The following is a 21289-nucleotide window of genomic DNA, read 5'->3' as shown; positions in this document are numbered from 1 at the left end:
TCAAAGTTCCCACTGATCAGCAATATACCTAAATATTCATGATATTCAATGAAGCTCATTTTGAAGTGTACCATAATTATAAGAGCATATTCCTTAACTCCTCTCAAGGTCAATTTCAAGATCAACTTCAGAATGTTTGTTACCTGGAGTCTTCCTAGTAGCTCTTGATTTTCAATTGTGAGACTCTCTATTTGCCTCTGCAGAGTCCCAATCCATTCCTCACTGGGCTGATTAAGACTACTTTCTGAAAATAGATTCTCAGTCCCTGAAACAATAAGATAACAGTGAACAATATAGCAGAGATGCTTAAGGGTTAATTCACACCAAAACTACAACAAAAGATTACTGATGGTCACTTTCCAAGCAACTGCACACCACAAACAGTTAACATCAGTGAGAAGCAATGCCAAATCAATTATATTCCAGTAACTCCAGTCAAGTCAAGTCACTTTTATTGTCATTTCGACCATAACTGCTGGTACAGTACATAGTAAAAATGAGACAACGTTTTTCAGGACCATGGTGTTACATGACACAGTACAAAAAACTAGACTGAACTACGTAATTAAACAAAAACAACACAGAGAAAGCTACACTAGACTACAGACCTACACAGGACTGTATAAAGTGCACAAAAAAGTGCAGGCATTTACAATAAATAATAAACAGGACAGTAGGGCAAGGTGTCAGTCCAGGCTTCGGGTATTGAGGATTCTGATAGCTTGAGGGAAGAAACTGTTACATAGTCTGGTTGTGAGAGCCTGAATGCTTTGGAGCCTTTTTCCCAGACGGCAGGAGAGAGAAGAGATTGTATGAGGGATGCATGGGGTCCTTCATAATGTTGTTTCCTTTGCGGATGCAGTGTGTAGTGTAAATGCCGGTGATGGCTGGAAGAGAGACCCCAATGATCTTCTCAGCTGACCACACTATCCACTGCAGGGTCTTGTGATCCGAGATGGTGCAATTTCCAAACCAGGCAGTGATGCAGCTGCTCAGGATGCTCTCAATACAACCCCTGTAGAATGTAATGAGGATGGGGTGTGGGAGATGGACTTTCCTCAGCCTTCGCAGAAAGTAGAGATGCTGCTAGGCTTTCTTTGCTATGGAGCTGGTGTTGAGGGACCAGGTGAGATTCTCTGCCAGGTGAACACAAGAAATTTGGTGCTCTTAACGATCTCTACCGAGGAGCCGTCGATGTTCAACGGGAAGTGGTCACTCCGTGCCCTCCTGAAGTCAACAACCATCTCTTTTGTTTTGTTCACATTCAGAGACAGGTTATTTGCTCTGCACCAGTCCGTTAGCCGCTGCATCTCCTCTCTGTAAGCTGACTCGTCGTTCTTGCTGATGAGACCCACCACAGTTGTGTCATCAGCGAACTTGATAATGTGGTTCGAGCTGCGTGTTGCAGCACAGTCATGGGTCAGCAGAGTGAACAGCAGTGGACTGAGCACGCAACCTTGGGGAGCCCCCGTGTTCAGTGTGATGGCATTGGAAATGCTGCTCCCGATCCGGACTGACTGAGGTCTCCCAGTCAGGAATTCTAGGATCCAGTTGCAGAGGGAGGTGTTCAGGCCCAGTAGGCTCAGCTTTCCAATCAGTTTCTGAGGGATGACTGTATTGAATGCTGAACTGAAATCTATGAACAGCATCCAAATGTATGTGTCTTTTTGGTCCAGGTGGGTTAAGGCCAGGTGGAGGGTGGTGGCAATGGCATCATCTGTTGAGCGGTTGGGACAGTACGCAAACTGCAGGGGGTCCAGTGAGGGGGGCAGCAGGGTCTTGATATGCCTCATGACGAGCCTCTTGAAACACTTCATGATGATGGATGTAAGTGCAACATTTAGGCAGGACACTTCATGATGATGGATGTAAGTGCAACATTTAGGCAGGACACTGAAGACTTCTTCGGCACAGGGGCAATGGTGGCGGCCTTGAAGCACATTGGAATGGTGGCGCTGCTCAGGGAGATGTTGAAGATGTCAGTGAGAATATCTGCTGGCTGGTCTGCACATCCTCTGAGCACTCTGACAGGGATGTTGTTTGGTCCAGCAGCCTTCTGTGGGTTGATCCTGCAGAGGGTTCTTCTCACGTCGGCCACGGTGAGACACAGCTCCTGGTCATTCATAGGAGAGGTGGACTTCCTCGCTGCCACGTCATTTTCTGCCTCAAACCGGGCGTAGAAGTTATTCCGCGCATCTGGGAGGGAGGCATCACCTGCACAGTCAGGTGATGTTGTCCTGTAATTGGTGATGTCCTGGATGCCCTTCCACATGTGCCGCATGTCGCTGCTGTCCTGGAAGTGTCTGTGGATTCACTGGGCATGTGCACACTTTGCCCCTCTGATGGCTCAGGACAGTTTGGCCCTTGCTGTTGACAGGGCTGCCTTGTTGCCTGCTCTGAAGGTGGAGTTGTGGGTCCTCAGCAGCGCACGCACCTCCGCGGTCATCCATGGCTTCTGGTTGGCACGTATAGTGATGGTCTTGGACTGAGTAACATCATCAATGTACTTGCTGATGTAGCTGGTCACTGATGCTGTGTACTCCTCTAAGTTGGTAGAGTCGCCATCGGTTGCAGCTTCCCTGAACATGTGCCAGTCAGTGTGCTCAAAGCAGTCTTGAAGAGCAGAGATGGCTCCTGCTGGCCAGGTTTTCACCTGCTTCTGAACTGGTCTGGAGCGCCTGACGAGCGGTCTGTAGGCTGGGATTAGCATAACAGAGATGTGGTCTGAGTATCTGAGGTGGGGGTGGGGCTCTGCCCGGTACGCGTCGGGGTTGTTTGTGTAAACCAGGTCCAATGCGTTCTCCCCTCTCATTGCAAAGTGCATGTTCTGATGGAATTTGGGGAGCACTGACTTAAGGTTCGCGTAATTAAAATCACCGGTGACAATAAACAGACCATCAGGGTGTGCGTTCTGCAGTTCGCTAATAGCCCCGTACAGTTCACAGAGCACCTCCTTAGCATTAGCGCCAGGGGGAATGTAGACACCAAATATAAGGACCAAGGTGAATTCCCTTGGCAAATAAAATGGTCTGATCGAACTGCCACAAACTCCATTTGCGATGAGCAGTGTCTGGAAACCAGCACAGAGTTCTTACACCATTCCATGTTGATGCAAACACACAAGCCACCATCGCAAGTCTTACTGAAGAGAGCTGCATCTCTGTCTGAACGAAACAAAGCTAGCCTGTCTAGCTGGATGGCAGTGTCCAAAATCCCATCAGTGAGCCATGTCTCTGTGAAGACACACGCGGAACAAACTCTGTAATCCCGCTGAGTATTACGTTGGAGTTGGATGTAGTCCATTTTATTCTCCAGGGAATGGACATTAGAGAGCAGAATGGACGGGAGAGCTGGCTGGCTAGGGTTTGCTTTTAGCCTGGCATGGACCCCTGCCCATTTGCCTCGCTTCTGCTTCCTCGCACATCACTTTCGTCATCTCCATCTCCGGCTACCAGCATCAGGCAAGTCTGAGGAATGTAGGCCTATTCCCCTCAGCAAGCCAACGTCGTATAATTCAGCCAGCAGATTTTTGTGGAGGTTTGTTTTCGGGCGATCTCTGTATTGTAGTAGTATCTGGCAATTGTAGATAGCTGCTCTGTTATCCAGGTGCCCTAATCAAAAATTGTGTATCAAACTTAAAATAGAAAATTAAATTAAAGTAACACCAGGTCTGAACTGTAACTAGATGACACTGAATCTCAGTGATTTCCACTGTTCAGGGAAACTGAGTCCCAGTGAAAGGCAGTGCCAGATGAACTGTACCACAGTGACATCCAGTGATAAGGGAACTAGGTCTCAGTGAAAGGCAGTGCCAGGGGAAGACTTCACATTTACTTGCACCACTAGAGAAAAAGAATACCAGCAATCTCCAATGCCAAGGGAACTGTGCTCCAATAAGTGACAGTAGTGGGAGAACTTTCCCAGTGACATCTAGTACTAGTAACTGAATCTCAATGACAGTTGGTAACAAAAGAAATATATCCTGATACACTAGCGATTTGGAGCATGGTGCCCAGAGCCAGACAGAGTACAGCAGGAACTCCTCAACATCACCACTGGCTGCTGGCATGGCTTGTGCTGCCTGAGACCAGTGAGCAGCACAGTAGATGCCAGGAGAAATACTGATGAAATGTAGTATCATGCAGTGTTTCCTATTAGGTAAACCCATGAGTGTATTTCACCCATTGGATGACCTCATCTTGACCTCCTCAGGCACAGTTCTGCCTCTTAGGACCAAATCTTGGAGAAAAACATGGTTCGTAGATGAAGAATATATATGCATTGATGAAATCAAAATACATTATTTATTTACAGTTTGGTATCTAAGGCTGTGTTTCATAAGAGTACAATTTCAGCATTGTAGTTAATATATGCTCAGTGGTCACTTTATTAAGTACATTCCATACCTAATAAAGTGACCTTTGAGTGTATACTTGTGGTCTTCTGCTGCTGTAGCTATCTGGTTCAAGGCTTGATGTGTTGTGCGTTCAGAGATACTCTTCTGCACACTCTGCTCTTCTTTGTTAACTAACTAACTGTCGCCTTCCTGTCAACTTGAACTACTCTGGCTATTCTCTTCTGACCATTCTCATTAACAAAGGGTTTTGCTCACAGATCTGCTGCTCACTGGATTTTTTTTATTTTTCACACCATTCTCCATAAACTTTAGAAACTTATGAGATCCCAGGAGATCAGCAGTTTCTGAGATATTCAAAACACCCCGTCAAATGTCAACAATGATTCCACGGTCAAAATAACTTAGATCGCGTCTTGCCCATTCTAATTTTTGGTCTGAGCAACAACTAAACCATGTCTGCATACTTTTATGCATTGAGTGCTGCCACATGAATGGCTGATTAGATATTGCACTAATGAGCAGTTGTACAGGTGCAGCTAATATATGCATTGTATATTAGTTCAGTTAAATATGTAGTGCAAAAAGAGTAGTGAGGTATGGTTCACAGGTTCAATGTCCATTCACAACTCACAGGTAGAGGGGAAGAAGCTGTTCTTCAATTGTTGAGTCTGTGCCTTCAGGCACCTGTACCTTCTCCTTGATGGCAGCAATGAGAAGGGGATATGTCCTCCTGGGTGATGGGGGTCCTTAATGATGGATGCTGCCTTTTTGAGGCATTGCTCCTTGAAGATGTCCTGGATGCTAGGAGGCTAATGCCCATTATGGAGCTGACTGAGTTCACAACTTCCTGCAGATTCTTTTGATCCTGTGCAGTAGCCCCCTCCCCACTCTCCCCACCTTACCAGATGGTGATGTGGCCAGTTAGACTGTTCTCCATGGAACATCTGTAGAAATTTGCGAGTGTTTGCTGTAACAACAAACCTCCTCAAACTCATAAAGAAATATAGCACAGCTGCTATCTTGCCTTCTTTGCAACTGTATCAATATGTTGAGCTCAGAGTCATTGACACCCAGAAACTTTAAATTACTCATTCTTTCCACTTCTAATCCCTCTATGAAGACTGGTGTGCATTCCCTCATCTTACCTTTCTGAAGTCCACAATCAATTCCTTGGTGCGACTGATGTTGAGTGCAAGGTTGTTGCTGTGACATCACTCCACTAGCTGAGATATCTCACCCCTGTATGCCTTCTTGTCACCAACTGAAATAGTGTGCCCTCATCAAATTTATAGATGGCATTTGGCCTGTGCCTAGCCACACAGTCATGTGTGTAGAGAGAGTGGAGCATTGGGCTAAACACACATCCTTGAGGTGCAGAAGTGCTGATTGTCAGCTAAGTGGAGATGTTATTTCCAATCTGCACAGACTGCGGTCTTCCAGTGAGGAAGCTGAGGATCCATTTGCAAAGGGAGCTACAAAGGCTCAGGTTTTGGAGCTTTTCAAACAGAACTGTAGGAATGATTGTGTTAATGCTGAGCTGTAGTCAATGAACAGCAACTTGATGTAAGTATTAGTATTGTCCAGGTGATCCAAGGCTAGGTAAACAGCCAATGAGATTGCAATACTGTTAACCTATTGTGGTGATAGGCAAATTGCAGTGGGACCAGATCTTGTTGAGACAGGAGTTAATTTTAGCCATAAACTACCTATCCAGCACTGCAGAGATGTGAGTGCTACAGGACGATAATCATTAATTCAGCTCACCCTGCTCTTCTTGGGCACTGGTATGACTAAAGCCCTTTCGAAGCAGGTGGAAACTTCCGACTGGCAATGAGAGATTGAAAATGTCTTTGAGCACAAACAGAAATGGGAAGAAACCCAAAAATGTGAGAACTGGAAGACAAACCAAGTTTTTTTGTGCTTATTATTAGTTAAAAAGATATTAGAGCTATTATGAGTTCACAACAGATCTACAGGTCTATAGTGGATGCAATTTCACTGGCACTCCTCTTGGCTCTGGACCATCTGGAAAACATCAAAATGTAGCAGGCTACTGTTTACTGTTTGTTTTTAGTCATGGGGGATTTCAATATGCAGATAAATTGGGAAAATCAGGTTAATGCTGGATGACAACAGAAGGAATTTGTAGAATACCAACACAATGGCTTCTTAGAGCAATGTCTGGTTGACCCCACTAGGGAAAAGGCAATTCTAGATCAGGTATTGTGTATGAACCAAATTTGACCAGAGAGCTTAAGGAGACAGTAATCACAATATGACAGAATTCACCCTGCAGTTTGAGAGGAAGGAGCTTAAAAAAAAAGATATACCAGCATTTTAGTGAAGTAAAAGGAACTTCTGAGGCATGATAGAGGAAAAGGCCAAATTTGATTGAAAGGGGATACCAACAGAGATGGCAGCATAACAGCAATGGCTAGAGTTTCTGGGAGTAATTAAGAAGATGCATGATAGATTCATCCCAAAGAAGAACTATTCTAAAGGGAGGATAAGGTAACTGTGGCTGACAAGGAAAGTCAAAGACAGCATAAAAGCAATAGTGAGGGTATAAAATATAGCAAAAAATTAGTGGGAAGTTCAGGGATTGTGAAGCTTTTAAAAACCAATGGAAAGCAAATGAAAAAGGAGAGAAAAGATGTAACATGAAGGTGAGTTAGCTAGTATTATAAGAAGATAAGTATTTTGCTCCATTCTTCACTGTGGAAGACACTGGCAGTATGCCAGAAATTCGAGTGTCCATGCACAGAAGTGAAAGTAGTTTCTTTTACTAAGAAGAAGGTGTTTAGGAAGCTGAAAGGTCTGAAGGTAGATAACTCACTTGGATTACACCCCAGAGATCTGAAAGAGGTTGCTGAAGAGATTGTGGAGGCATTAGTAATGATCTTTCAAAAATGACTAGATTCTGGAATGGTTCCAGAGGACTGGAAAATTGCAAATGTAACTTCACTTTTTAAGAAGGGAGGAAGGCAGGCAAAATACAAGAAATTATGGGCCAGTTATACTGACTTCAGTGGTTGGGAAGATGTTGGACTGCATTATTAAGGATGAGCTTTAGGGATACCTAGAGGTACATAATAATTAGGCTGAAATCACCATGGTTTCCTTGAGGAGAAATCTTGGTTATGTATCAGTTGGAATTCTTTCAGGATATAGCAGGCAGGATAGACAATAAACAGTCAGTGGATGTTATTTAATTGGATTCTCAGAAAGTTTTTGACAAGGAGCCACACATGAGGCTGCAAAACAAGACAGGAGTTTATGGTATTACGAGAAAGGTACTTGTATGAATAGAAGATTTGCTGAGCAGGAGGCAAAGAGTGAGAATGAAGGAGGCCTTTTCCAGTTAGTTGCCAGTGTGTAGCTGTATCCCACAGGGGTCGGTGTTGGGACCACTTCTTTTCATGTTGTATGTCAATCATTTGGATGATGGAATTGATAGCTTTGTGGCCAAGTTTGTGGATGATCCAAAATGAGTGAAGGGACAGGTGGTGCTGAGGAAACAGATTGTCTGCAGAAGGACTTAGACACATTAGGAGAATGGGAAAAGAAGTGACAGATGGAAGATAGTGTAGAGAAGTGTATGGTCATGCACTTTGGTAGAAGACATAAAAGAAAAGACTATTTTACAAACGGGAGCAAATTCAGAAATCAGAGGTGCAAAGGGATGTGGGAAACTCATGCAGGATGTCTTAATGATTAACTTGCAGATTAAGTCGATGGTAAGGAAGGCAATGCAATGTTAACATTCATTATAAACGCTGGAATGTAATGCTAAGGTTTTCTAAGACATTGATCATACTGCAGTATTGTGAGCAGTTTTCAACCCATTATCTAAGAAAGGATGTGCTGGCATTGGAAAGGGTCTGGAGATGATTCACTAGAATGATCACAGAAATTAAAAATTGTTAACGTATCAGGAGCATTTAATGGCTCTGCGCCAGTACCAGCCTGAGTTTAGAAGAATGGTGGGGGGGGGGTCTCTTTGAAACCAATCAAAAATTGAAAGCACTAAGTAGAGTGGAGGTGGAGAGAACGTTTTCTGTAGTGGGAGAGTGTAAGTCTAAGGGTACAGCCTCAAATAGAAGGATCCATTTAGAACAGAGCTGAGGAGGTACTTACTTAGCTAGAGGTTTGTAAATCTGTGGATTTCACTGCTGCAGACAGTTATGGAGTCTAAGTCACAGGGTATATTTAAAGCAGAGGTTGATAGGTTGTCAGATTGTAATGGTGTCAAAGGTTATATGGAGAATGCAGGAGAATGTGGTTGAGGGGGTTAATAATAAGCCATGATAGAATCGCAGAGCAGACTCAATGGGGCAAATGGCTTAATTCTGCTCCTATGTCTTACGTCCTTATGCATTTCAACTGAGTATTCAACATTATCAACCTCAGTCCAAATCAACAAGCTTCAATAATTGGGGCTCTGCATCTCTCTATGCAAATAGGTGACCACAATCAGTGCAAATTGGAAATATTCTCACTGACAATCAACACAAGTGTGCGTCAGGGATGCATGCTTAGCCCACTGCTTTACTCTCTCTACACTCATGCCTGTACAGCTAGGCCAGCTCAAACGCTATCTATAAATTCACTCATGACACAACTGTTGTAGACAGAATCTCAGATGGTGATGAGGAGGGGTACAGAGGTGAGATAGATTTGCTAATTAAGTGGTTTTGCAACAGCAACATTACACTCAAAGTTCAAAGTAAATTTATTATCAAAGTATATATATGATACCAAGTATTACCTTGGGATTCATTTTCTTGCAGGCATTCACAACAGAACAAAGACGTACAATAAAATCTGTACAATAAAAAGTATAATAAGATCAAAGAGACTGACAAAAACAATGTGCAAAAGAAGACAGACAGTGCAAATACAAAATAATAAAAATAAGAACATAATACTGAGAGTCTTTAGAGGTGAGTCCATAGGTTGCAGAATCAGTTTAGAGTTTTGCTGAGTGAAGTTAGTCATGCTGGTTCAAGGGCCTATTGTTTGAAGGGTAGCAACTGTTCCTGAACCTGGTGGTGGCAGAACTAAGGCTCCTGTACGTCCTTCCTGATAGCAGCAATGAGAAGACGGCATGGCCTGGATAGCAGTGGTCCTTCATGATGAATGCTGCTTTCCTGTTGCTATACTCCTTGTAGATGTCTCAATGGTGTGGAGTGCGTTGCCTTTGGCGGACTGGCCTGTACTCACTACTTTTCTTGGATACTCTCCACTGTGTATTTATACAAGTTTGTCAAAGTTTTAGCTAACATGACGAATCTACGTAAACTTTAAGACAGTAGAGGCACTTTCTGATGTCACTTAAGTGCTTGCCCCAGGACAGGTCATCTGATATGATAACACCAAAGAATTTAGTTACTCATCACCTCCACCTCATAAATAAGGACTGGCTCATGAACCCCCGATTTCTTTCTTCTGTAGTTAATAATCAGCTGTTTGGTTTTGCTGACTCAGAGTGAGAGGTTGTTGTGGTGGGAGCACTCAAATCTCCCTCCTTTATGCCAATTCATCACACCTTTTATTTGTCTGTCAACAGTGGTGTCATCAACAAATTTTACAGGGCACTAGAGCTGACCTTCCCTATATAATCATACGTATCAAGTTGTAAAGCAGAGGGCCAAGGACTCAGCCTTTTAGTGCACCTGTGCTGGGCATCCACCATGAAGGACCCTCATCATCCAGAATATGCCCTCTTCTTATTACTACCACAAATGAAAAGATATAGGAGCCTGAAGACACCACTCAACCTTTAAGGAACAGATTTTTCCCCTCCACCATCAAATATCTGAACTGTTCATGAACTCATTATTTTGCTCTCTTTTTGAACTACATTTTTTAAAAGATATTCTTGAGGCAATTTATAGTAATTTTTATTTATTGCACTGTACTGCTTCTGCTAAACAACAGATTTTATGACATATATCAGTGATAATAAACCTGATTCTGATTCAAAAGCTATCTGAGAATAGTCTGTAGAGCACAGACACCCATGCTACACAACTGCTTGAAGGAAATTTGCCAAGGCCCACTCCATCTAATTTGTAAACCATTAGAAATCTTACTTTAGCACTTCAACAGTGCTTCATGGATTCAAACTGGGCCACTGAATTAACTGTAAAGAATCTTTGAATGACCAATTCTAATACCATCTTGCTCCTAAATTAACTTTTGTTGGGAACAGGTATACATTCAGTGGTCACTTTATTAGGTGCACCTATACACCTGCTCAGCCAATCAAGTGACAGCATCTCAATGCATAAAAGCATGCAGACATGCTCAAGAAGTTTAGCAATCGTTCAGGCCAAACATCAGAATGGGAAAGACATATGATCTAAGTGACTTTGACTGTGGAATGATTGTTGGTGCCAAATGGGGTGTTATGAATATCTCAGAAATCCTGGGATTTTCATACAAAACAGTCTCTAAAGGTTGTGGAAAATGGTGTGAAAAATAAAAATAAAACTGCAGTACTGTGGGCAAAAACACCTTGTTTTGTGAATGACCAGATTAGTTCAAGGCAACAGGAAGGCGACAGCAACTCAAATAACAACGCATTATGTTACAACAGTGGTGTGCAGAAGAGCATTTCTGAACTCATGTCGAATCTTGAAGTGGATGAGCTACGGCAGCAGATCATAAACATACACTCAGTGGCCACTTTATTAGGTACACCTGCTCATTAACACAAATATCTAATCAGCCTGTCATTTGATCATTGAATAATTGTTGTTGCCAGACACAATGGTTTGAGTATATCAGAGACTCCTGATCTCATGGGATTTTCATGCACAAACAGAGAATGCTACAAAATACAAAACATCCTGTGAGCCACAAATCTCCGGGCAAAACACCTTTTTTAATTGAGTAAGGTCAGAGGAGAATGGCCATACTGGTTCAAGCTGACATGTAGACAACAGTATCTCAAATAACTGTGTGTTTAAACAATGGTGCAGAAGAGCAACTCTGAATACACAATACATCAAACTTTGAAGTGGATGGGCTACAGGAGCAGAAGACCAAACCAGGTTCTACTTCTGTATGCAATAAAGTGGACACTAAGTGTATATACTTGAAGTCATCTAATTCCTAGATAAAGGTGATGGGCTGGCAGGGGGAGGGTGGTGTGGAGGTGAGGGGAAATTTGAGTCTTATTTCCTTAGTCTAAGGGAAATTTGAGGGGAAACTTTCTGACAAACCAGAATAGGAAGTGATTGCTCTCTGAGAGAAAGTTGTGCACAGCTATCTTTTTATAGAAGAATTCTTAACTTTTATGCAGCTTTTCTGATTGTCCTGAAGTGTTGTCTTTCAAGTTACCTCTTCATACCATAACAATTTTGCATACTTTCATAAATTGATCAAATTTCAGGAAAAAGTACTTGGCATGTTTTATATTCCACTTCCTTTCTCCTCTTTCACTTTTCAAATACAATTTATACAAAGCTGTGGTTACACTGCAGATTTTTCCTACTGAGACTGTGTTGACCCCGAGATCTTGTTACACAATATGGTTAATGGCTGTTCCTTCCACAAGCACTGCCTGGGTTACCATGAAAATATTATAACCTCGTAGTGTTGTGTATTTTCAAAGGTCCAAAATGTGCTTTAATTGAGTTAAAAATAAATCTAAGAACTACTTATATTTAAGAACCTGGTTTACCTGCAAAACTGGAGAGCATTCCTTCCTCATCCATTGAATCATTCTCAATGTTCTCATGATGTTTGCCCTGCTAAAATTAGGAAAATGATCAGTGAAACAAAGGATTTCTACTAAATTCCAGTATCTCAACTGGCATTCACCTCTTACCCAACACCAAATAAATGGGCTAACTGCTCACTTACCTCATTTCCTTTTCTAAAACTCTGCTGGGCTCCGATATATCTTCCTAGCACAGTAACTACACTTCAAAAATATTTCATAGTTTCTGAAGTTCCATTGAGACATTGTGGAAAATTATGTATAATAAGACTATCAGGAAAAAGCAAGATTAATCAAATAACTCTTTCAAAAGCCGTTTTCAAATTCCAAGTGGTAGTCCAGGTGACCAGCTTAGCAAAGTACTAGGTCTAGTTTGTGGCTCCTTGACAGGAAATGTAGTCAAAGATGTACCAGTTAGTAGGCAAATCAGTCATTGCAAATTGTCTGGTGATTAGGCTAGTGTTAAATAGGTGGGTTACTGGGTGGTTCAGCTCATTGGGCCAAAATGGCCTGTTCCGTGCTGTAACTCTGAATGAATAAATTATCTATTTATTTGTTCTGCTCAAGTCACCTGCAAAATACTCGAAGACCATAGCTGGCACTGACCCCAGGGACTGAGGGACTGCCTGTCCTGGAAGGGAGAAAAAAAAGAGCAACACACACATCTAGACAGAGTGCGCTTGTGGCGCTAGCAAAAGGGACACGTGAGTCAAAAAAAACAAGGGCTAAATTAACACGAGGAAATCTGCAGATGCTGGAAATTCAAACAACAACACACACAAAATGCTGGTGGAACACAGCAGGCCAGGCAGCATCTATAGGGAGAAGTGCTGTCGACGTTTCGGGCCGAGACCCTTTGTCAGGACTAACCGAAAGGAAAGATAGTAAGAGATTTGAAAGTAGTGGGGGGAGGGGGAAATGCGAAATGATAGGAGCAGACTGGAGGGGGTGGGGTGAAGCTGAGAGCCAGACAGGTGATTGGTAAAAGGGATACAGAGCTGGAGAAGGGAAAGGATCATGGGACGGGAGGCCTCGGGAGAAAGAAAGTAGGAGGGGGGAGCACCAAAGGGAGATGGAGAACAGGCAGAGTGATGGGCAGAGAGAGAGAAAAAAAGCAAACAACTAAATATGTCAGGGATGGGGTAAGAAGGGGAGGAGAGGCATTAACGGAAGTTAGAGAAGTGCCATCAGGTTGGAGGCTACCCAGCCGGTATATAAGGTGTTGTTCCTCCAACCTGAGTTTGGATTCATTTTGACAATAGAGGAGGCCATGGATAGACATATCAGAATGGGAATGGGATGTGGAATTAAAATGTGTGGCCACTGGGAGGTCCTGCTTTCTCTGGCAGACCGAGCGTAGGTGTTCAGCGAAATGGTCTCCCAGTCTGCATCGGGTCTCACCAATATATAAAAGGCCACACCAGGAGCACCTGGAAGGACTGTCTGGAGCCCTGAATGGTGGTGAGGGAGGAAGTGTAAGGGCAGGTATAGCACTTGTTCCGCTTGCAAGGATAAGTGCCAGGAGGTAGATTGGTGGGAAGGGATGGGGGGGGGGGGGGAACGAGTGGACAAGGGAGTCGCGTAAGGAGCGATCCCTGTGAAAAGCAGAAAGGTGGGGGAGGGCTAAATTAACATAACAAAGATGGCGATGATTGGAACCATTACAGCATTTGATAGTAGCATTGAAGACTGGGCAACTTACATCGAGAGAGTGGAGTTATATTGTGAGACTAACAGTGTTAATGATGAAAAGAAAGCCAATGTCTTACTCAGTATTATGGGAGCAAAAACATACAGGAGCTGCTATGGAGCTTGTTAACCCCTGAAAAGCCAGCTGACAAAACATTCAAGCAAATAGTAGACACTCTTCAACAGAATTTAAGCTCCAGCCCACTGGTCATGGCTGAAAGATTTAAATTTCACAAACGGAATCAGAGCAAAAATGAAAGCATTTCTGAATATTGTGCTGAATTGCACAAATTATCAGAATATTGTCAATTTGGAGCTGGTCTATCGGACGCATTGAGGGACAGGTTAGTGTGTGGCATGCACTGTGAAACCACACTGAAGAAGCTTCTATGTGAAAGAGACCTTGCATTTGAGAAAGCGCTAAATGTTGCAATATCAATGGAAACAGAAGCACAGAGTGCTTCGGGGATACAACAAAAATCTCTGGAGTATGCTACAAATAAAATGTCACTGAACAAAAATGAAGGAAAGTAATGTTACCATTGTGGGAACATGTCACATGACTCTGATGACTGTTGGTTTAAAGACAAAGAATGCAGAAACTGTGGCAAACAGGGCCACTCTGGCAGAGTATGCAAAGCTGGTAAACAGCAGAAAAAGGACAAAATGCAGAAAAACAAGAAACCCCAGAAAGGAGAACACAACAATGTACACCAAATGAAAGAAGGCAGTTCTGATGAAAATGACCCAACGAAAGTGAATTGTCTTGTCAGCAACTTCACAACGTCAAAGAGACAGATGATTGAAGAGTAATATGGATCACTCCACAAGTGGCAGGTGTGAGACTGAAAATGGAGTTGGACACAGGCTCAGCTTTAACAGTGATCTCTGTACACGACTACAAATCACTGTTTTCTCACATACCGCTGAAACAAACTACTGCTAAAGACTTACACTGGACAGAAAGTGCTCCCAAAGGCAAAATTAAAGTGACAGTGACCTACGGAGACAAAACACAGCAGCTGAACATCTATGTACTGAAAAATGGAGGACCACCATTGCTGGGACGTGTACGGCTCAGGAAAATCCAGTTGGATTGGCACACCATCAAGGCACTAGTTGTGTCTACAAAGGAGGGCAGCTAGGCGGGGAAGATGTCTGCTGCTCTCTTCTCACCCATTGTTGACTATTACAACAACGAGAAGCCAGACAGCATCAATGATGAGGACGAACACAGTATCCGTGGCCGTGACTCGTATGAAGATACAGACGATACAAGGGAGACAGATATTGCCAATAAGCAGGATGATGAAGACTACCTGGATGTAAAAGAGCAGATGTACCAGGAGAAATTGACATCTCTCAAAAGACAGCTACAGCAGTTAAAGGAACACTTTGCAGGAGTATCAGAAAAGGATGAAGAAAGTGGATCAACAATAAAGGAAAGAATATGAAATGCAGAGCTTTTTCTGCACTGGAGACAGAACAAGTGGAAAGGAATTACAAATACAAATACAAATACTTTATTGTCACCAAACAATTGATACTAGAGCGTACAATCATCACAGTGATATTTGTTTCCACGCTTCGCGCTCCCTGAAGTACAAGTTGAAGTAAATATAATAAAAATTTAAATTATAAATCATAATTAGAAAATAGAAAAGGGAAAGTACAATAGTACAAGTCAGGTCCGGATATTTGGAAGGTACGGCCCAGATCTGGGTCAGGATCTATTCAGCAGTCTTATCACAGTTGGAAAGAAGCTGTTCCCAAATCTGGCCGTACGAATCTTCAAGCTCCCCGGAGGGAAGTGGGACAAAAAATGTGTTGGCTGGTTGGGACTTATCCTTGATTATCCTGGCAGCACTGCTCCGACAGCGTGTGGTGTAAAGTGAGTCCAAGGTTGGAGGATTGGTTTGTGTGATGTGCTGGGCTAGGTTCATGATCTTCTGCAGCTTCTTCCGATCTCGGACAGGACAACTTCCATACCAGGTTGTGATGCACCCTAGAAGAATGCTTTCTACGGTGCACCTATAAAAATTAGTGAGGGTTTTAGGGGACAGGCCAAATTTCTTCAGCTTTCTCAGGAAGTAAAGGTGCTGGTGGGCCTTCTTGGCAGTGGACTCTGCTTGGTTAGACTAAGTCAGGTCATTTGTGATATTCACCCCGAGGAACTTAAAGCTTTTGACCTGTTCCACCTGTGCACCGCTGATGTAGATGGGGTCATGCAGTCCTCTACTCCTTCTGAGGTCAACAACCAATTCCTTCATCTTGCTGACATTGAGGAATAGGTTATTGTCTTCGCACTATGCCACTATGTTCTTAATTTCCTCTCTCGTCAGACTCATCATTACCCAAGATGCAGCCTACAGTTGTGGTGTCATCAGCAAACTTATACATTGAGTTCAATGGAAACTAGGCTACACAATCAGGGGTGTACTGTGAGTACAGCAAGGGGCTGAGTACACAGCCTTGTGGGGCACCAGTCTTCAGAGTGATTGTAGAGGAGAGCTTGTCCCCTATCTTTACAGCCTGGGTCCTGTCTGTGAGGAAGTTGAAGATCTGAGTGCTAAAACCCAGGTTCCAGAGCTTAGGAATCAGTTTATTTGGAATGATGGTATTAAAGGCAGAGCTGTAGTCGATGAAAAGGAGCCTTACATATGTGTCTTTATTCTCCAGGTGTTCTAAGGAGGAATGTAGTGCCAGAGAGATGGCATCTGCCGTTGACCTGTTGCTCTGTTAGGCTCATTGCAAAGCGTCAAGGTTGACCGGTAGGTTATGGTTGATGTGTGTCATAACCAATCACTCGAAGCACTTCATAGCAATTGATGTTAGAGCCACAGGTTGGTAGTCATTCAGGCATGCCACCTTGCTTTCCTTTGGCACTGGGATTATCATTGCCTTCTTAAAACAGGAGGGGATCTTAGACTGAAGCAGGGAGCAGTTGAAGCTGTCAGCAAACACTCCAGCTAGCTCGCTTGCACAGGCCTGGAGAACCTGTCCCGGGTCGCCATCTGGGACCATCGCCTTCCTTGGATTTATCTTCAGGAAGGCTCTTCTAATGTCTTCCTCGGTGACGATGAATCTTGAAGCCACTAGGTCTGGTTCATCCAGAGGGGGCGGGATGCTTCTCTTCTGTTTGAATCTTGTGTAGAATACGTTAAGTTAGTCAGAAAGAGAAGCGCTATAGTTATTGATATTCCCAGCCTTTTCTTTGCGCCCAGTGATCTCATTTACACCCTACCATAGTCTACTGGCATCCCTCTGGTTAGCCTGGGCTTCCAACTTGGCTCGATATTGCCTCTTGGCACCCTTAATGGCTTAATTTTCTTTTTTCATAATTATATTAAAGAGAATAAAGCAGCAGTGAAGGCATTTGAAGATAAAAGGATTGAGTTAGAAGAAAAGAAAAAGATGATTGAGAATGAGAGGCTAACAATGGAACTCACAGGAGATTCTATGGAGGTAAAACCAATAATGACTAGGAAACTAAGAAGACCTAATGACCCTGTTCCAATTACAGACAAAAGACGAAAACACCTGCGCAGTTAAATTACTTGTTAACAGATGAACAGATAATGGAAGATCTGTGAACTCTTAATAAGCTTAAATCTCCAAAAAGACCAGCATCTCAGTCATCTCCTGAACATATCAGCACTCCTGCTGAATCACCACCACAAAGATATGAAGCAAGACGGAGACGTCACGTGATGACATAGGGTCGAGACGTTGGGAATCCAGCTCCCACGTAAAAAGTAATGAAATAGGGTCTAAATGAAGAAGAATTAATAAATACCTACTAGAAACTATTTATAAGTAACTCAGGATTATTTTTGGATATGGCTCCTAAAACGAAACAGAAGAAAGCTACTACTTTGAAGACTGCGCAAATCGGCGGGGAAGAAGGCCTAACCGTATTGGCGAAGCCTTGGACTCAAGTTGGATCTCCTCCCAGCGAAATGCATGGCACTCCTGATTATGCGGGACAGGAAGTTGCAGCAATGTCAGCGGTCTCTAAGAAGAAATGGCAAGAACAATGCATGCGCGAAGAAACAAGTATGCATGAACAGATACTAACAAAACTACAAATCCCAACTACGGCTGGAAGTGAATCGGAAGCGGAATCAGACTCTTTGGGAAATACAGAGGATTGTTACGTACTCGTGACACATGACAGTGGAGCCCTTGTCATGTGACTGGGGTTGAAGCTGTACTGGACTTGAGGTGATGGTCTTGTGATGGTGGAATGATGTCATTTTCCCGCCAGTAGAGATCATGTGACGGGTTTTTTTTACAGGTTATAAAAGGTAGACCCCACCCTGTGAGGAGGGGCAGTTCGTGGCTGGATTTGCCAAGTTGACTTCATGCCACTGCGTGTTTGAAGTGATGACGCAGTTTAGCTGAAGGATGAAGTTTTTATTTAATGTCTAAAGTTTAAAAGGTCATTGCCAGCAGGTTCCTTATGATTCTGTTAGTTTGAGAATTAGAGGAGAGTGAAGATTCAAAGTTGGAAGTTAAAGATCGAGGAGAATCGCTTTCTACGGTGAAACGGGGGCGACCTTTGTTTGATCCTTATTTGGAAGGATTTCGTTGACTATCTTCATGTTAATCCCTAGGTTTACCTAGAAAGGATTGAAGGTAGTGGAGAAGGAAAGGTCAGTGCCTTTAAGCCATTCTGTTTCGTAAATTCTTCGTGGGAAGTTCGACGTCGGGGATCGAAGCAAGCGACGTGAAAGAGAACCTAAATTGTCCTGTAAAGTCTCTCCTTTTAAATGGACTGTGAGCATATCGAACTTTTGGCAATACCACTTTAAAGAACTGTTTTGGCAATACCACTTTAAAGAACTGTTTTGGAATACCACTTTAAAGAACTGTTTGAACAGCCGCTCAGCAGCTGTTTCCGGTTACGGTAGTGTTTGTTTACTTTTGGGGGGTTTGTTTTCTGTGTTTAATAAACGTGTTGTTTGTTATAAGAAACCCTTGCTGAACTCATATATTTATTGTTGCCTGAATACGTAACAGGATGAAGAAGAGGAAAAGAAGAAAGAGATTAAAGGAGACATAAGAGATATCCTGACATATATGATGAATGAATTAAAAGCTATAAGAACAAATATAAGAAGGATGCAGAATACACTCGATAATGTGGTGGAAAAACAAAAGAAGATGGATAATAAAGTTAAAGAGATGGAAGTAAAAATGGAAGAAAACACTGAAAGAATAGATAAGATAGAAGACAATAAACTTGCCTGGACAATAGAAAGAAAATGGATGTTGGAAAAAATAGATGCGCTTGAAAACTCTAGTAGATGAAATAATATTAAAATTGTTGGTCTTATGGAAGGTACAGAGAGAGAAAATCCAATAAAATCCTTTCAAGAATGGATTCCGAAAATTTTGGAAATGAAAGAAGGAAGCCAAGTAATTGAAATTGAAAGAGCACACAGAGCTTTAAGACCAAGACCTCAACAAGATCAAAATCCAAAATCAATTTTGATAAAATGCTTAAGGTATCAAGATAAAGAAATGATCTTGAAGGCAGCTACTCAAGGTGCCAAAAAGAGAAATGGGCCATTGATAATAGAAGGGAAAAGAGTTTTTTTTAAATCCAGACATAAGTTATGATCTTCTGAAGAGGTGGAAGGAACTTAATCCAGTGAAAAAATCTTTATGGGAAAAGGGCTTTAAATTTTTATTGAGCTACCCAGCAAAATTGATCATTTTCCTGGATAACGAAGAAAGAAGATCTTTCGTTGATTACTGGAAAGTGGAGAAATTTGAACAAGAATTATTTGATGGCCACGAAGAGGACTAAAGAATTATAGAAATGAAGTGGACTAATGATGAAGACTGAAATAAGGTTGGACTTGATGGACATTTATAAGGAAAACAAAAATAGTTGAGAAGTATTAATTGGGAGTAGAGACATTAATTATTTTCTTTTCTTCACTAATATATTTTCTTTCTTTTTTTTTGCAGGGTAGCTGGAGGAGCTCCTGATCGATGGCTGCGAGTTTCACGTGTACAATCATGGCAGTTGCCATGATCCGTAAAATGGGGGGGGGGGGGTAATGTTGTGTTCTTTTTATTCACAACATTAGTGGAGGGGTATTTTGTTTTTTTTCTTATATATTAGTTACCTTTTTTCTATTTTTCTTCTTTTTTGCCTGGATGGTTGGGGAGAGACTCATAGCAACATGGAGAATTTCAAAGAGTTTCCAAAGTATTATGAATGATTAATTTACATATTTTTTTAAGTTTTAATGTTAATGGACTTAATGGACCTGTGAAAAGAAAAAGAGTTTTAATATATATTATGAAAATGAAAGGAGATATAGCTTTTTTACAAGAAACACTTAACAGAAACAGAACGTAAAAAATTAAAGAGAGATTGGGTTGGAAATGTCATTGCAGCTTCATTTAATTCAAAATCGAGAGGAGTTGCAATTTTGGTTAATAAAACTTTACCAATTAAAAATACAAAATGTAGTAATTGATTCTGTGGGGAGATATGTGATTATACAGTGTCAATTTTTTTCAGAATTATGGACTTTTATGAACATTTATGCACCAAATGAAAATGATGCAAAATTCATACAAGAAGTTTTGTTGAATTTGGCTGATGCACATGATAAAATATTAATAGGTGGAGATTTTAATTTTTGTTTAGATCCAGTTTTGGATAGGTCAACTAAAGTTGCTACAAAATCAAAAGTAATAAAACTAACTTTATCATTAATGAAAGATTTAAACCTGATTGATATATGGAGAAAAATTAATTCAAGAGAAAGAGATTATTCATTTTATTCAAATAGACATAAAACTTACTCAAGAATTGATTTTTTTATTATCAAAAATATTCAGGATAGAGTGAAAAGTGTGGAATATAAAGCAAGAATACTGTCAGATCATTCCCCCTTGATAATGACAATGATAATGATGGATAAGGAGGAATCGATCTATAGATGGAGATTTAATTCAATTTTATTAAAACATCAAGATTTTTGTGATTTTATGAAAAAAACAGATTCAATTTTTTTTTTGGATACAAATTTACATTCAGTTGAAGATAAAATTGTATTATGGGAAGCAATGAAAGCATATTTAAGGGGTCAGATTATAAGTTATACATCTAAAATTAAGAAGGAATACATGGCAGAAATAGATCAATTGGAAAAATATATCATAAAGTTAGAAAAAGAATCTCAAAGATATATGACAGAAGAAAAAAGAAGACAACTTGTTAATAAAAAATTACAATATAATATACTCCAGACATATCGTACAGAAAAAGTAATTATGAGAACTAAACAGGAATATTATGAATTAGGTGAAAGATCACATAAGATTCTTGCTTGGCAGTTGAAAACGGAACAGGCTTCTAAAACAATAAATGCAATTAGAACAAGTGTAAATAAGGTTACTTATAAACCTTTAGAAATTAATGAAACTTTAAAAAAATTTTATACTGAACTATATCAATCAGAATCACAAAATAAGATTGCTGAGATAGA

General features: G+C 41.5%; 1 protein-coding gene across 1 annotated transcript in view; it reads right to left on the bottom strand.

The window, feature by feature from the left end:
* ankrd24 (ankyrin repeat domain 24) overlaps window positions 1-21289 on the bottom strand; it is a 186678-nt gene that overhangs the window by 18808 nt on the left and 146581 nt on the right. The window contains exons 15-16 of the mRNA XM_059990880.1: window positions 12048-12114; window positions 144-265 (exon numbers count right to left, since the gene is read on the bottom strand). Coding sequence (XP_059846863.1) covers window positions 144-265; window positions 12048-12114 — 189 coding nt within the window. The remainder of the gene's footprint in view (window positions 1-143; window positions 266-12047; window positions 12115-21289) is intronic.

The sequence above is a fragment of the Hypanus sabinus genome, chromosome 16 (genome assembly GCF_030144855.1).
Source record: "Hypanus sabinus isolate sHypSab1 chromosome 16, sHypSab1.hap1, whole genome shotgun sequence".
NCBI lineage: Eukaryota > Metazoa > Chordata > Chondrichthyes > Myliobatiformes > Dasyatidae > Hypanus > Hypanus sabinus.
This window is presented reverse-complemented; position numbering and strand designations above follow the sequence as displayed.